At 37.6% G+C, this 15,745-nt stretch overlaps 1 protein-coding gene across 6 annotated transcripts; it reads right to left on the bottom strand.

Annotated features, from left to right (window-relative positions):
• Positions 1-1,098: 1,098 nt before the first annotated feature.
• Positions 1,099-15,130, bottom strand: LOC110614337. Of its 6 annotated transcripts, XM_043948862.1 has the most exons (17): positions 14,618-15,126; positions 11,597-14,245; positions 11,007-11,427; positions 10,409-10,637; positions 9,044-9,208; positions 8,356-8,628; positions 8,019-8,264; positions 7,122-7,514; positions 6,118-6,412; positions 5,048-5,823; positions 4,835-4,891; positions 4,313-4,741; positions 3,413-3,636; positions 2,831-2,964; positions 2,195-2,464; positions 1,930-2,108; positions 1,099-1,816 (listed from the first exon to the last, which is right to left on the bottom strand). In XM_043948862.1, the coding sequence occupies exons 1-17, from the start codon at positions 15,003-15,005 to the stop codon at positions 1,706-1,708; spliced, it is 7,239 nt and encodes a 2,412-aa protein (XP_043804797.1). In that variant the 5' UTR covers positions 15,006-15,126; the 3' UTR covers positions 1,099-1,705. The 6 variants fall into 6 exon arrangements, 5 of the variants coding, with proteins under 5 accessions (XP_043804797.1, XP_021611548.1, XP_021611555.1 ...); XM_021755856.2 differs by having other exon boundaries at positions 5,048-6,412; XM_021755863.2 differs by having other exon boundaries at positions 5,048-6,412; positions 11,597-14,225; positions 14,618-14,782.
• Positions 15,131-15,745: the final 615 nt, after the last annotated feature.

Genomic DNA, 15,745 nt, shown 5'->3' with positions numbered 1-15,745 from the left:
GGAGGACCATTTGAGGTTGGGCCACGTAGGAAAATCCAGGGTCCCAATCCAACTACTCAGCTACACTTAACTTTCGGCTTCTCCCAAGGAAAAAATGCCAAACAAGAACGAAAATAAGCATCGGTAGCAGTTTCGCAGTGGACCCACCATCTAGAAAAATTCAAAACCCTCGATGTATACATGCCCATTGGAATACTTCATATTTTCATTTCCGGTGCAGGTTGATCAAATTCATTATCAGGAAAATCTGCAAATTTTTCACCGGGATACAAGTGCACGCAGCCCATAAGAATTTTTGAGCATCCAGCGTGTGCCCACGGTTTTTAATTTTTCAAAGACAATGGTTAACAACAAAAGCGGCGACGTCCACGTTTCAGTTTGCTATTGATGAGAGCATTAACAAGGAAGTTGTTAGCAAGTCTGTGGGAGTAGATGGCAGTCTCCACTTATTCTGCCTTTTCAGCTATGTTTTTAAACGTGTGTTTATTAGATACCTCCTGAACGTGTGTGCACTGAAAATCATGCAATTTCTAGGATCCATTTGTTTACATTTTGTCACTCTTTTCGAATCCAATCTCATCTCAATTCAGAGTTCGATTAACTGTGTGCTCATCTATGGTTTTCTATAATCATTAATTTATTTTATGTTTATCCGGATTGAATCACACATTAATACAAACAAAATCTCAGCGCTGGCTAATCACTGGGTCAGTACCAGAACAGCACAGCAAGCTTTCACTCCAGTAGTTCCGAACGAATTTCGTTAACATTAGTGACCATTCAATTTAAAAACAAAATCCAAAATTAAATTGGAATTTTGTTGATTCGTTTTTTAAGAAAAAAATTCAAATAAATCTATCATGCTAGATTTTAAATTTTATTAAGATGATTTTTTTTCAAGTTAAAAAACATTACATTCAATTATTTCAATCAATATAATTGGTAAAAAAGAAATCAATTGCTTGCAAAATTCTTAAGTTGGTATATGCCAAACAAAAGCTCTTCCGCTTCAGATGAAATTTTGATGCATCACTTCTTCCTTTGGAACTATCACAATCCATTAATATCATTACATCATGGTGTTCACAAAATCCAATGTGACAAAAGGGAAAAGAATGCCTCAAAATATGTCAACTTTCGACTGGGAAAAAGAAAAATCCCACTGCTTCCTGATTACAAATGTACAGAGAAAATTACAAAAAATATATATAGAGGGAAATATATAAAAGAGCAATAAAAAACAACTGTAAACCGATTCTGCCATTTTTAACATCACGCAGAAAATAGCTGACCTCAAAATATATACAATGATGATTATCTATCTGGGCATTGATGTTAGCCAATCTTGGACAACTCCTTCAAGCAGAAAATGAGGATGCCTAGACACATCAACAACCAACAGCAACGGTTGACGTGACTGATTTCGTCCGGTTCGGAAACGCTGGACTTAACAATAAATTCAATAAGATACTTGATAAATCATGTGTGAAAAACAATATCGGGGTTGCAGCCGGTGGATTTCACTAGCCCTCAGAATCGTTTGCACTTGATGTAGACAAGGTAATAGAAGGATCTAATAAAATGACCCAAATTCCGTCTCATTCAATGCAATTCATGTGTTCTGGATTTTTACTGTTGATCAAGTATGAGTCTGTGATGGGAAAATTGCACCAAGCTTCCACTGGGAGTCGGATTCATGAACCGCTTAGTTGAACTTTTCATGTTGGTTATCTTTAATCTGAAGGAACTTTACCAAGCCATCCCCACCACAAGTAAGAAAACCATGAGAAACAACTTGTATGTCAGTTACTGCAACCTGCCATAGTTCAATGTGGTAATGCTTCAGCCACAAGCATGTCTAAAAATAATTCCCAAATGAGATGAAACAAAATTCTTATTATCCACTAAAAATACCATAGAAATTGTTACCTTAACAACTCCTCCAAAACCACGTGAGCTTGGTCGCAAAAAGGTGCGCCTTTCATGCAACTTGGGCCAATGATAAACCAGTTTGGCTGCTTTGGCATCCCAAAGTTTAACATCCCCATCTTTGCTTCCAGTTAAGAATAAGCTGGTATGAGGGATGGTGGTTATTTTGGTGACACTTCCTGAAATCAGATTATTTACTTTTGTTAGATGAATAAATTAAAATTGTATGCAGTTTGTTACCACTCTCAAAGTAAAGCATACATACCTAAGTGAGCCTTTGGTATGTACCAAAGCATCCCATTCTGATTGTGGTCACCCACTTTCTCACCAACCCCTGCTTGCAAGTCCATATTAGAAGGCATATTGCTTCTTCCATCACAATTATCAAAATGCCTATGCCTTTTAGTCCTTCCAGTTGCTATGTATCGAAAGTCATGCAGTCCAACATCACCACCTCTACCACCGGTTACAATAAGAGGAGATATGGAATTACTTTCAATATCATGATCGAACACTGAAATGGAGCGGGCACCACCTTCAGACACATGCACAAAGGTTGGTGTTATTACGGATGGAAGAGTATCTAGTCCTTAATGAACAACTACACAAGCAAAATTGAGATTGTATATAGTCAACATATTAACCTTCATCATTAATGCAGCTTTGGTTAGTCAGTCACTTTGCATGACCTGACCTCACAATTCTTGGTCATTGTGAGATCAGCATACCAACTCATGCTATTTTTCACTTAAACAAAGTCTCTAAACATTGACTGAGACTTGCATGCTGTGTTTTGCGAGTAATCATGTAGTGAAATCCAGAAGGCAGAATTTTGAGAGTAAACAAATTGCATGCTGCATGCAATTTTGCCAAATGCAGTTTGAGATTAGAAGAACAAAACCTTCATGACAAATAATTGAAGCCTGCGACGTTGTGGGTGGAGCCAATGTATCCCAGACAACTACATTAGCACCATTGGAGCTGTGCCCAGCAGTAGCAACAACTGATCCACTTGAGGTAACATATGTGACATCCCTGCAAATGCACTTATATTAACCACTATGCAGATTATTTAAGTACGTTCCAACTTCGACAAATGCACTAAACATGATGCACCATATATAACAACTTTAACAATGTGAAGATTCCAACTGTATATATGCAGAGTACACTGATCCCTCATACATGCATCTAGTTTAACCACTATGGTTGTAAAAGCTAACTGTGGCAACATTCTTCTCACCTTTCTGTACAAGTACAAAATCAATCCATCAAGGAATAAAAGAAGATAACATAAGTTGTCTGAGACACTCCCAAGAGTTCTAAGGATGTTCATTTCCATCATTTTTTGTAGAACCAAAATATTTCTTTTACCAAGCAGAATTTTGAATCAGTTCCAACAACTACTACATTTTCCCCAAATCCAGAAAGGGATAAAAATAATATAATTGCCCAGGAGAGTAAAAAATAAGAGAACACATACGATGCATGGCCGTTAAAGCAGAGAGATGATTCTGTTGGGCGGATGTTGCTTCTTCCTCCAACCTCAAGCTGCCATGTGCATACAGTTCCATCTAATGCAGCTGTAGCGAATCTGTGTCCACAGTGGTCAAACTGCAAAGCCGATATTGATGCAAGGGCAAATGGCGGAGGAACATTTGCAGCAGGGAGAACACCATAAGTTGCAGTAGCTTTGTCCTTACCAAACTGCTCATTTCAACATCATATTTTATCAGCATGCTTTGCACATTGACAACTGGCAGCAAGAGATAGAAAACATTCACAATCTTCTTGGCATTGCATGATTCAAACATCAAATGTTCATTGGTTATTTTCATTTGAGGAGACTTTTGAGGCTTTCTCCTTGATTTTGCATGAATGATGACTTCATGGTTTGTTAAAATAGTAGTGTCAGTGAATGAAAAATAAGAAATGACTTCCCATGCATATACCATTTCAACTGCATCATTCCAGTTATTCGGTCACTTTAGAAATGGACCTTGAGTTGATAGATGTATTTAACATAGCAAAATACTGGTTTAGCAAAGTGAATACAGTGTTATCACAGATGAAGTCATCAACATCATTTTACTAGTGTAAGCCAGAATAAACAAGGAAAAAAAAATTCTCCATACTATCTAATACTATTTGAATAACTATCAGGTTGAATTAAATAAAAAAACTAGTTTTCTTTTTTCTTTTTTTTAAGAAATTTTTTATTGTTCAGAGAAGAATTAGAAAGAGTTCGTCTCTGGTCCACTGAGTAGAAAAATGAAATAAAGGTATCCCTGGAAGAAAGTAGAAGCAACTGCCATATAGAAGCTTTTTATATGTGCAACACTATAAAAACAATATCAATCTTCTAACGGTCAAAGTCTCATACCTCCCACAAGTAAATGTGTGTATTGCTGGAACCAACCAAAAAAAAGGGTCTTGACGGGTGACTAGAGAAAGCCCTTGTACTTATATTTTCCATGGTAGCTGGTGGGTCAACAAACTCCTCAAATTCATCCTGTACTTCCCAACCTAAGCCAGAGGCACCAATACCAGCATAACCTGGAATACCAAATGCTCCACCACCTGTCAATTCTTTCCTTGGTCTTGCTAAAGAACCCATGCCAAGGGTTGCCCCACCCAACCCAAGGTGTGCTCCTTTCTTGCTCCCAAGACCAACACCTGGAGAAACATAAGTTGGAATTGGAGTTGATTCAGCACCTGCCCAACCATTTGGTGGCCAATCAGCATTAGCCCAGATATATTCTGATTGATCTGCAGAAGGAATCCCATCTTCCCAATTAAAGAAAATTATGCCCTGTGTAAAATAGACTTCAACATTAGAATGACAGAAGTTTGAAGCTATCATCTAGTTAACATGAATGAGATTTTGAAAATATGTGAAATTAACCTTTCTGTTGCTGGAAATTGCAGCTTGCCCTTCGCTGACAGAATTAATACAGAGTGCCTGCTCAAAGTTAAAGAATTAAGAACTGTCAAATATATTGGAAATCATTGGAGACATTCACTTTTGAAATGTAAAATAAAATTCCTTCAAATGAATGGGAGTCTTTTAGAAAGGGCGTCCAGATAGGAAGGATAAAATATGAATCCAAAGAAATACCTCCAACAGCTCTCCGTCTCTCTTAAATATTTCTTTAGCAGTTTGGAAATGTGTCACCTCCCTGGCATTGGTTGAGTCCTTCTGCCATGAAGTTAGAAAAGCTCGGCCACCCTTAAATAAACCCTTAGCAGGTGATCCAACTTCATCACTGACAGGATTATTGCCTAACCTCACTTCATGATCTAGAACTTCCTTGGTTTCATGGTCCTCTCTGATGCTCTTATATAAATCACTCCAGTCTTCAGAGGATCTGTGATTGACAAATTGTGGCCAATTTATCTTTTCTTGCGCAAAACCTTCTCTTATTATGCTAGGGTCGGCACAGGTGGCCCATAATATGTCAAAAGTTGATAATTCATCTCTGCTGTTCACTATGTCTGCGCTTGCATCCTGATAGAGGACTTTGGCTTGAGATGGACTAGACTCTCGTAGCCATGCAAGAGTTGGTATGTTAAATCTATTCTCTAGCTTCAGTAGCAGGGATGAGCCAAACACTTTCACATGATAAGATGAAACATGTACGAGTGTGGCCATCAGTAACTTAGATAATATCTGTGAGAATGATACAACTTGTTCTGTTATGCCATGGGAAGCTCCAGAGAAGCATATATCTTCAAGATTAATGGATAGCGAATGCAGCTTATGTTTCACAAATCTGGACATGTGCTGCCACAAACAAGCCCCTATAATATGCCATTTCTCATCTTCTGAAAATGAGCGTGTTGCTCCTCTGTCCAGTTTACATGGGTCATTTTTGGTAATTGCATGCCCTGATCCTGCATCATCCACAGACAAATCACTAGCCAACAACTCTGCAATATGGTAAAGGATGTTTTTGAGATTTGACATATCAACTTCATATGGGATATGCCCATTGGTACAAGTGATCAAGAGTGGCTGCACCATCAACAAGAGACCTTTCGAATTTTTCTTAAGCCAAGCAGATGCAAAATGTACATAAAATTCATATAAATCAAGGATAACAAGGGACCTTGCAGTCACATCCTCAGATAAGAAGCAACAATTTATCCTCATAGCACTTCTTAAACTCCACAACATTGGCATGATACCTTGAAAGAAATGCCCCCGAGTATTGGACCATGTGGATCTAACTTCACCAGACACATCATTCTCAATATCACATGATTTTTGTTGCAGGCAAGTTATATTACAGGAGACAATAAACCGTGAAAGTAAAAGTGAAATATCTTGAATGGATTTCAAAAGTGGCTTATGGAGAAGAGGATACAAGACTAAATTGCCAACAGGATGGCTCTCATCTTTTGAGTGATCTACAGAAGCATAGCAGAGTAATATATCATATCCAATAAACAGTAATCCATTATTGCACAACCAGACCAAAATCTGCAAAACAGAAATAAACAATAAGAATCCACTATTGGACAACAAAAAGTTGGAAAGTACAAGCTCAGGTTAACTACAAAGCAATAGCTTTACCAATAGTGGAGCTGCGGGTGGGGGGGGGGGGGGGAAGGGTTGTTCTCTTACTCTATATTACACGCACCTCCCCCCATCACAAGTTTTGTCCAGATCATACTCATGTGATAATATGATAATACACAGTACATAAATTCCCCCACTTTTCATGTTAATTCACCATCTCAGTCTCACTCATGTGCTATGTTAATTCTCCCCTCCCCAAGCACAACATTGGTCTCTCTAGTTCTTTCTTATTCCATTTTCTTATCCCTCAGAATTTTTTCTAGGTCTCAGTAACTTGGAGGATTCTTCATTTTCTCAAGCCTCTAAAAACATCAATTTACAATATAAGAGCTCCAGTGTTATTCAGAATCTAATTAAACATGCATGGAGAATATGCAGCATTTTGGTATTGTGGCATGTGTCTATTATAATCCCCATGTGATCAGATCTTCTCTTTATATGTTAGGATTAGTTTTTTAGTAAGGAACATGATGCTTGTATTAGCAAGATAACTCCCCCCAATTGTCTAACTTCTTAGGGGAAACATTCTAACCCTCCCCCTCAAAGCCCACAACCCCAACACAAATTTATAGCTCCACCACTGAGCATTATAGTCCATAAACTACTTTACCATTTTGATTAGGTGAGGAGAAGCTACTGAAAACTTCTGCCCAAACTTTGAAAGTCCTGTATAAAAATTTTCTTGAAACTTTTTTTGTAATTCTTCATATTGATGGATCTCACAATCCCTGAAGCATGCGGACAGTTGAATGGATCCTAAGTTAGAGTCAGGCCAACTAGGATGCTCCCTCATCAATTTTGAGAAATACTGAAGAGCCAAATCTAATTTAGTACAGGACTCCAAATGCAAAGCCACATTGCCTGACAACCAATTAAGCGAATCACTAGCAGCTGGCTTTAAAATTCCATGTAGAATTTGAGAATGATCAACATCTGATATACTCCCTTGATCCATACTCCCAGAAATGCTGGAGGAAGATGAGAGGCACTCTAAAGCTTCAAGCTGGAATTAAGAAATATCATTCACATTTATAATTAGGAGCACACTGAAAAATATTTGCACATGCAATCATGTACACAAAAATTGTAACCTTTATAACAACATGATTATGAAAATTAGTCGTATCTTCTGGTAGAAACATTATGAGATAGATGTGTGAGCAAACTAGAAAGTAAAGAATCATTCAAACTTTACGCTGCAGCAGCTATTGGACTTGTAAGATTTTAATAAGCATCTCGCAGCTTTTTGGAATTTCAAACTTCCTAGCTCTTTCTGGATGATATATATCAATGTAATGAATGTTTGAAAGCTCCTTGAAGACTCTAATAGACTTAAAGCTCCTTGAAGACTCTAATAGACTTCCTAGATGTAAACCTCCCCACGCCCCAAAAAAAAAGAAAAAAAAAAAACAAGAGAGAGAGAAATGTTATTCGGGGATCCATTTGGTGATATTTAATTTTCATATATTGTCCAAATTCCACAAAATGAAATATAAATGAAACTTACAGGAAGCCCACTTCTACAGAAGGCAGTAGCCACCATAAAAGTTGCCAACCTACTGAGAACTGAAGCATTTTGCTCCCCTACGGCATTTCTCATGCAACTTTTGCTTGCTAATTTGAGGCAGTGCAGACCAATATGGGGATCCATAAAAGCAGCGTGATTGGATGAAACAGCATATTTGTCAATCACAGAACTAGTTTGGAAACCAAGCATGCATAGAAAAGATTGCAAGTAATTGCCCAGTTCCCACTGCAAACCAAAAAGAGTTTCTGTAAGTTACAGAGAGAGAGAGAGAGAGAGAGAGAGAGATGAGAGGTCAAAATATTCAGAGTCCAGAAACCTCAAGCAGGCTTGCAAGCCAGTAATCGCCTCTCTCAGCTGCAGATGGAAGCATAAACTTGGTGATTAAGTGATGTTCTAATGGTCCACCTTGACCCTCAACAAGGTGGCAAATGATCAATGCAAGTTGTTCATCTCCAAGATTCTTTGCACAAACAGTGATTGCAGAATAATTATCACCTCCAAGTAGAAAGAAAGCAATAGCTAGCTCCAGTTGATGTTTTCCCATTAAGACGTAAGCATTTTTTAAAGCAGCTGCTTTATTTTTCTCCTCCTGTAGCAATAATTAAATAAAAAATTCGATGACATTTTTCCAGTGGTGATGAAGTGTAATGAACATAGAAACTAAAAAGAGTTAACAGGTAACTGAACTTGCAACTGGAAAGAAATAAAAAACAAAAACGACTATCAGTGTATTTCCATTTGGGATTAGTTGTCTCTTTGCATCTTGAACATAGTTGGAGACATACAGCCAACTGTTTATCCAAATTCTCATGTTATGGCAACAACTGATAACAAGAAAAATGTTGCATGTTGGTGACAAACTGTCTTCACAAAGAAAAGAGAGTTAAAAAAAAAAAAAAAAGAAGCCTTTGATGATCTTTTTCTTTTTTCTTTTTTCCCCATCCACAACTAATTTTTAAATCATTCTGACAAGTAAATCACGAGCTTCCTGTATTTGCACATACCTGAAAATTGCGAGAAAGAAATCCCACCAAGGGTTTGTCCTTTTCATCTTTGCTGATTTTAAAAAGACCAGCCAAGACTTGAAGTCTATTCAATGCAATGTATAAAAGGGCACAATCTTTGGGATCTCTCTTTCTTAGATACTGCTTTCTTGCTAATTTTTCCACCTACAATATACCAACCAGTATAAATATTCTAGAAAAAAAAACCTTATTTTAAAAAACATGGAGCTTGGTCCAGAAATTGTTCATCAGACAGTCATAATCAAAGACAACAGACTGGGAATTAGGGATATGATTACATATTTCAATCATTACAGTTCCCAAATAATATGTTCCAGAAGCAGAAAATTTTCCTTCCAAAAACAAAATTGTCCAGAGAAAATTAAAGCAGTTGCTTAATCAGAAAATGATTTACTTGCAACAGTGGCCGTTCAAAGTATAGTGCTAAGGAAGAATTTGCAGCCATAAAGCACATGAAACTTACAACAAGTAGAGTTACTAAACTGATGGACTAAAGGGGAAAGAAAGATAAAAGAAAAAGAAAAATGCCATGCAAAAAAAAAGCTTTTGAAGACTGCTCTTCTTATTGAACGTGGACCAACATAGTCATAGAATTCCGTCAAAAACAAAACCAAAAACAATGGCATCAATTTCTAACTACCCGTACAGAGAAATCCTGGTTTGAAGGCCTTTAGCACAATATCCATTTTCTCATATAGAAAATTGGGTTTATCCCATGATGGACAACCTTTCTGTGTTTGATACACACGCACAGAGGGCAGGTAATGTTCATAACCTCTCTCCTTTTTTGAATCCTAAAATTCAACTATTGCTAGTAATTTTGAATCCACAATTCAATTTCTCAACCAAAAACAGCCCCCTCAATTAAATTTGAACCCTAAAGTTCATCTATTGCTTGAAATTTTTTAACCATAAAGGAGTAATAGCCTGGTGGGTTAACCTGTCTTACCTTACTACAACTGTATGGTTCAGTAAACTTGCATTATGTAATGGATATTCACCACCATGGTAGTGCACTAGTTTGTGTGCAACTTCATTTGATTCCAATTAGCAAAGAAGCATTCGGATTACTTTCCAGAATTACATTGCTAAGACATTGTCCATTATTGCCTGGACAAACATTATCTACAATTCCAGTTACTTCTGAGAGATTTAAGGCTGACAAGGCGCTTTGATGGTTCACAACTTCACATGTTCTACTGTAGCTATTTCCAATTCCCATAACCAATATCCTGAACCGAGCAATGCTACAATAGATGATAGAACCTTCTCTTACAACTAAACAATGAGAAAAGTCGTTTTCCTAAAACGAAAAATGGAGATAATAATATCTCAAAGTATTACCCTTGTGCGTAGTTGTGCAACATTGGTAAACCAAAATCCAACTCCAAGAGTCTGCATTTCTTTCCAGGTTGGTTCACTGGGAAGAAAAGAACTCATCAAAGTTTCCTGACAGTCAGAGTGGAAGGCCCAACTCATTAGTCTAGTGTCAACAACCAATTCTTCCACCGATGGTGCCCTACCAAAGCCTCGACAATAATGTAATTGTTGAAACCTTAAAGCAACCCAAAACCTTGAAAGATACAAAATAAAGGGGATCAATATCAGAAATAATGAACTGTAATAGTGCCAAAAGCTTTAGAATAACATGAATAAAAAGCTGGAATCATTTCACAAGTGCTAAAAATAGTATAAGCTTTCCCTCCTGCAATGAACCATTAATATTTTGTATTCTCTTCAGTCTTGATATTTAAACATCACATGCTACTGGTATCTTACAAAATAACTCCACTAAAGACCGCGGTCTCTTGTGCTAGGTAATATTTGAACCCAAGAACCAGACTGACTATTGCCACCAAAACCCCAAGAAATGGCAATAAGATGACCAAGGCAGGCAAAGAAACAACATCCAAAGTAGTTAACCAACCAAATTCAAAGGTACCTTTGGCCAGGTTCATCAAGATTTTCGTAGGCAGAAGCAGATTGCTGAATTTCAGTGAGAAGATCTATAATAGCAAGAATTTGCAACTTCTCAATATTAGTTAAATCTGCTAACTCATACATGTTCTCAATAGGCTCCACAAAACCACAAAGCTCAGATGTTGTAGATGAAGTAAACAAATGATTGGAGTCATTGGACACAGTGTCATACACAAAAATCTGTGAAGCTGAAGCATCAGCACTCCATTGAAAACCTTTATTCATTGAATCTTTCAAGATAGGTCCTTCAAAATAGTTCGATAAAGAAATCTGTGGAACAATATGCCATTTCTTTCCAGAACTACATTTTTTCTCAGAAGCATGAGCAGAAGTAAGATATTCAACAAGATGCCTCAAAGATACATATGCACGTTTCCAGTTGCCTAAACACATTAGAAATGACAAAGAGTAAGCAATACAGCATTGCCTGTACAAGGGGCACAGAAACTGCAAACTCAAATAGACAGGTAACATTTGTTGAAATTATCCATGAAAATGAAATAGCTTAATGTTACAAAATTTGAAAACAAGTAAATTACTATCCTAAGATACCTGAATATAAATTCATAAGGAGAGCCTCAGGATGATAAACAGGTAAAGTTCTCACTAACTTCTCTGCTATTTCTACCAGGCTCCAAAAACCAAGCAAGTTATGTGAACCATGTTTTAGCTGACCACTGCTTGATAGGAAATCAATATTATCTTTAATCTTTATGGGAAGTGATGATTTCCTGAGATCGCTGATGCTATCCAGATCAGTGAATATTGACAAAGGAGTGCATTTATCTTTTGCACCTTCACCATCCTCCCCAATAAAATTTGGATGGCATTTGGCCTGTTGTTCATCATCTACAAGAAACAACCACTGACTAAATAGACTAAAGTAATCATCATGAACAATAATAGCTGCAGCCTGCGGCCCCCAAAGCAAGTCATGAATAGCAGGCAAAGTATAAGTAACTGCAATACAAGACCAATTTTTCAGGTTCAAAGATTTTCCAAGGTTCACTACTGTCTGACCACCAGAATGCTTCTGAGCATATACCTGCAAATTATTGTGTGTGCAAACCCCAAGAAATAACTGACCATTACCTAAAGCTAACCACTTTAAAGCCACAACATCTCCATCAATGGATAATATATCTTCCAACACAAAACTTCCAGCTCCTATAAGGTTTATGCTGCCCCAAATATGAAGAATGCTAGTGCCATCTGTGTTACTCCCTGCAGAGATGGTAGCAATCTTCTGACCACAGTCGGTCAAACATATAGAATTAACAGGGCCTTGATGTGCAACAAATTTACCTACAAGTTCCCATGGTATCTGATTGTGAGGGGTTGGCAATTTAGAAGGGTTACTTCTCCACAGTTTCAAGCTACCATCAGAGAAGCCTGTAGCCATAATATAGGCAGGGACACTGCAGCAACTATCTCTGTCAAATTCAAGTTTTTCATGCGTAGGAATCAAGTTACCTGGACCTACCATAGAAAAACTAGTAATCTGATCATGAGAATAAGGCTCCGGAAACTGAGATGAGCAAGGGTTAACACCAAGACAGTATCTTTTATTGGCAAAAGTATTTTCAAATTTCCATGTGAATCTATGACTGTTTTGATCATCAAAATTACATCCACAGGTACTCTCTGGTAAGTCATAGGAATGTAAAGTGACCTCCCATGATAAAGCTTCAAAGCTTTTCATCGATACCCCCAAAAGCATAAATTTATTGTACCTAAATGTCTTGTTACAGGTAGAAGGAAGGGGTATTGCAAAGATATTGAGGACATTATCCTCGTAAGGACCATGACCTGTTAGAGGTATGGTGCATATAAAATGACATATTATGTCTTCTCCTCCTTCAATTTGAGAAAGCTTAACTACAAAGCAATCTATCCCCCCAACATGTCCCATAAGAAGTACACGGTCTTCATCTGAAACAGAAGGTGACCACTTCAAGCTTGTATACTTGGAAAATGAATCATGAGTTGCAAATTTCCCACAAATTTTCCATGTGGGAGTCAATGTTGAAAGTTCTGGATTGCAGTTTGACATGGTTGATACAAACCAAAATAGAATCAACCCATTAGAGTCCAAAGAAGCAGCTAATTGAAGTTCATAAATATAAGGATGCATAGCAACTTCTAAAATTTTTCCACCATGTCCACCATTTTGAACAGCTGAACATGATGAGTACTTGTATATTGTGGAACTGTTCACTAATGAGTTCTCATCATCACCAGATCTTTGAGTATGCAACAGAGACCAAATCAAGGAATTACAAGGTAATAAATGAACCAAAGAGCATATTTCAGGTGGACCAGACAAGCAGTTCCTCAAGATAATGACCTTATTAAGAAGTAAAGAATCCTTAAATTTTGAAAAATCAGCTCCATGCAGTTCTTGTCTCTTCCATAGTGTAACACGAGGGAACCTCATGGGTGAGACATCATCAAGGCAATGCACGGCCCAAAAAGTGATTACAGTTCCTGGACCAAACCCAATTAACCACTCACATCTGCCAACTCCATGCCTATACCTTTCAGTGGAGAAGAACTGATTAATGTCTTCTCCAGTTCTGTATATACCTCTACTTTCTATTGCCCAGTTCAAAAATATATCCATGCCCAAATTACCATTCAACACCTGGTTAATCTCAATTACAGCAGCAACACAAAAGAATTTCCTTGTTGTTTTGCGATCATTATTTTCCTTGCCAAACTTTCTGACCTTTCCATTGTCTACCTCAGTCCACAGCCTTGCAGTTCCATCTAGGCAGCAAGTTAATAGCATATTCCGTACCAAATATTTTGCATCTCTTTGTGGTTGTCTTTCTGTTGGTGGCCTCCACTGAATCATCAGGACAGGCTGAGGATGTCGCAGCTCAAATTTTTCATATTCAGATATACTGTCGCCATAACATACTAGCACACATTTGCTCTCACTGCTAGATTCTTTAATAAGCAGGTTATTTGGACGGGCAGCAGTTGCTGAGGGTCCCTCAATTGACCAGGTTGCAGAAACCAGATTTTGAGGCTCATCTCTCTTAAACTTCCAAGCTATTTCCCATGACCTGTTTCTCCTTCTCCACAAAATCACATCAATTCCGCCAGAAACTATTCCGTCCCCGGAGCCAGTCCATTTGATTGCTTCCACCTTTGTGCACTGTAAAAGTACTGCATTCTGGCTCCAACAAAAAGAACCTGAATATGAGTGAAAGAAAATTGAATTTTGAGATATCCAACCTATATTAGAAATATAGAAATGGCCCACTCTGATTAAAGATGACATGGGTCGACTATATATACTATCATCTTTAAACTAAACTCATTAAGAAAAATTTTATCATCCAAGAATTAAATCCTCAGGCTTCTATCTGTTCTCCAGTTCAACTCTTCAGATCATATTTGGACTCGCTTTTCCCGCTGAACGACAATAAATTAAGCTAAATGATTTCTACACAATTCCCTATCACTAGCCATCCTTTTCTTTAATAAGTTTATCGTAATTAGTTTCTATAAATGTGGCCACTGATTTCAAGTAAAGCATAACTGTAACTCTAACTTTGTTATTACCTTTGGAGCTTTGGGAATCATGTGAGAACACGTAGATGCAGCTGTCTGACGCAGCAGCAAGCTCTCCTATCGACGGCGTGACTGGGGACCAAGAAACGGAAGTGACAGCAGATGAATGGTCGCCAGAGAGCTCGAAAACTTGCCGGAGAATAGGGCCGATCAGGGATTCGTCGGAGGAGAGAGGAGATGGGAGGTGAGAAATCACCAGAAGGGAGGAGGCTCCATAGGCGATCCATGCGTAACCAGCAAATTCCGGTAGCCAGTCGATAGTGGATCCAGATCGGGTTGGTGCGGGTGGAACGGTGTCGGATCTAAGGATAGAGAGAGGAAGATGATTAGTAGGGTCGATGGTGGAGGTTGAGTGGCAAGAAGACATTGTTTCGGACATTTGCTTTGGCTATGGTGCCAGCGAGCGCCAACAGTGAAATTAGACCTATACATGCGCAGTTCGCGACTCGCGGGATCTTTTTTACTTCTTTTTTTCTCTAAACGGTATCTATCATCTGCCTCGCTTCCAATTTTTTTCCTTGCGCTAATAGAAGGAAAATAACCGTTATAAAACAGTAAATCGACTTAAAAATATTAAGGATAAAAATAAAACACGTAAATTTTTGAAATATATAAAAACAACATTTTAAATTATAATGGGGGATCATTAAAAAAAAAATTATAATGGGGGCTGCGGACTGCAGAGGGAATGGCTAAAGCTGCTGTTGTTAATACGCGCCTCAGACTGTTTCTTGGGTTTGAAATCCTCCTCTGTTGCAAGACCTATTTGCTTGCATATTATGGTTAGAGCGATTTTCCGGCGTTTTCTATGAGCAAGTTGAGTCAAAACTCATTGATAAAAAAATTTATAGATGGTTGAAATTTCTATTCAAATAGAATTAATAGTTCAAAGACTATTATTACTAATAAAATTTTAGGTAAAATTCTTGTTAAGAAAAATTTATAGTTAAGAGTTCAATTTAGAATTACTGACCAGTTATAAAGAGATAATTTGTTGAATGATGGTGGTATGTAAACTTAAATGTTGAGTAGATGAATAGGATAAGTGATTTTTTGAGATGAAGAAAAAATAATTAGTGATTATAGATTTTTATTATTATTATTATTTGTGACTTGAGT

Source organism: Manihot esculenta, chromosome 1 (assembly GCF_001659605.2).
Source record: "Manihot esculenta cultivar AM560-2 chromosome 1, M.esculenta_v8, whole genome shotgun sequence".
In the NCBI taxonomy this organism is placed as follows: Eukaryota; Viridiplantae; Streptophyta; class Magnoliopsida; order Malpighiales; family Euphorbiaceae; genus Manihot; species Manihot esculenta.
The sequence above is the reverse complement of the archived record's forward strand: the minus strand, read 5'-3'. Positions and strand labels throughout refer to the sequence as shown.

What these genes read in the sequence shown, in the direction of transcription:
- LOC110614337 (XM_021755856.2), bottom strand. Translation starts at nt 15,005, where the DNA reads ATGTCCGAAACAATGTCTTCTTGCCACTCAACCTCCACCATCGACCCT. An exon ending in CTTGATGAACCTGGCCAAAG is followed by an intron (nt 10,638 to 11,006) that starts GTACCTTTGAAT and finishes GTATCTTTCAAG; the next exon opens with GTTTTGGGTTGCTTTAAGGT. An exon ending in CATACCAAAGGCTCACTTAG is followed by an intron (nt 2,109 to 2,194) that starts GTATGTATGCTT and finishes ATCTGATTTCAG; the next exon opens with GAAGTGTCACCAAAATAACC.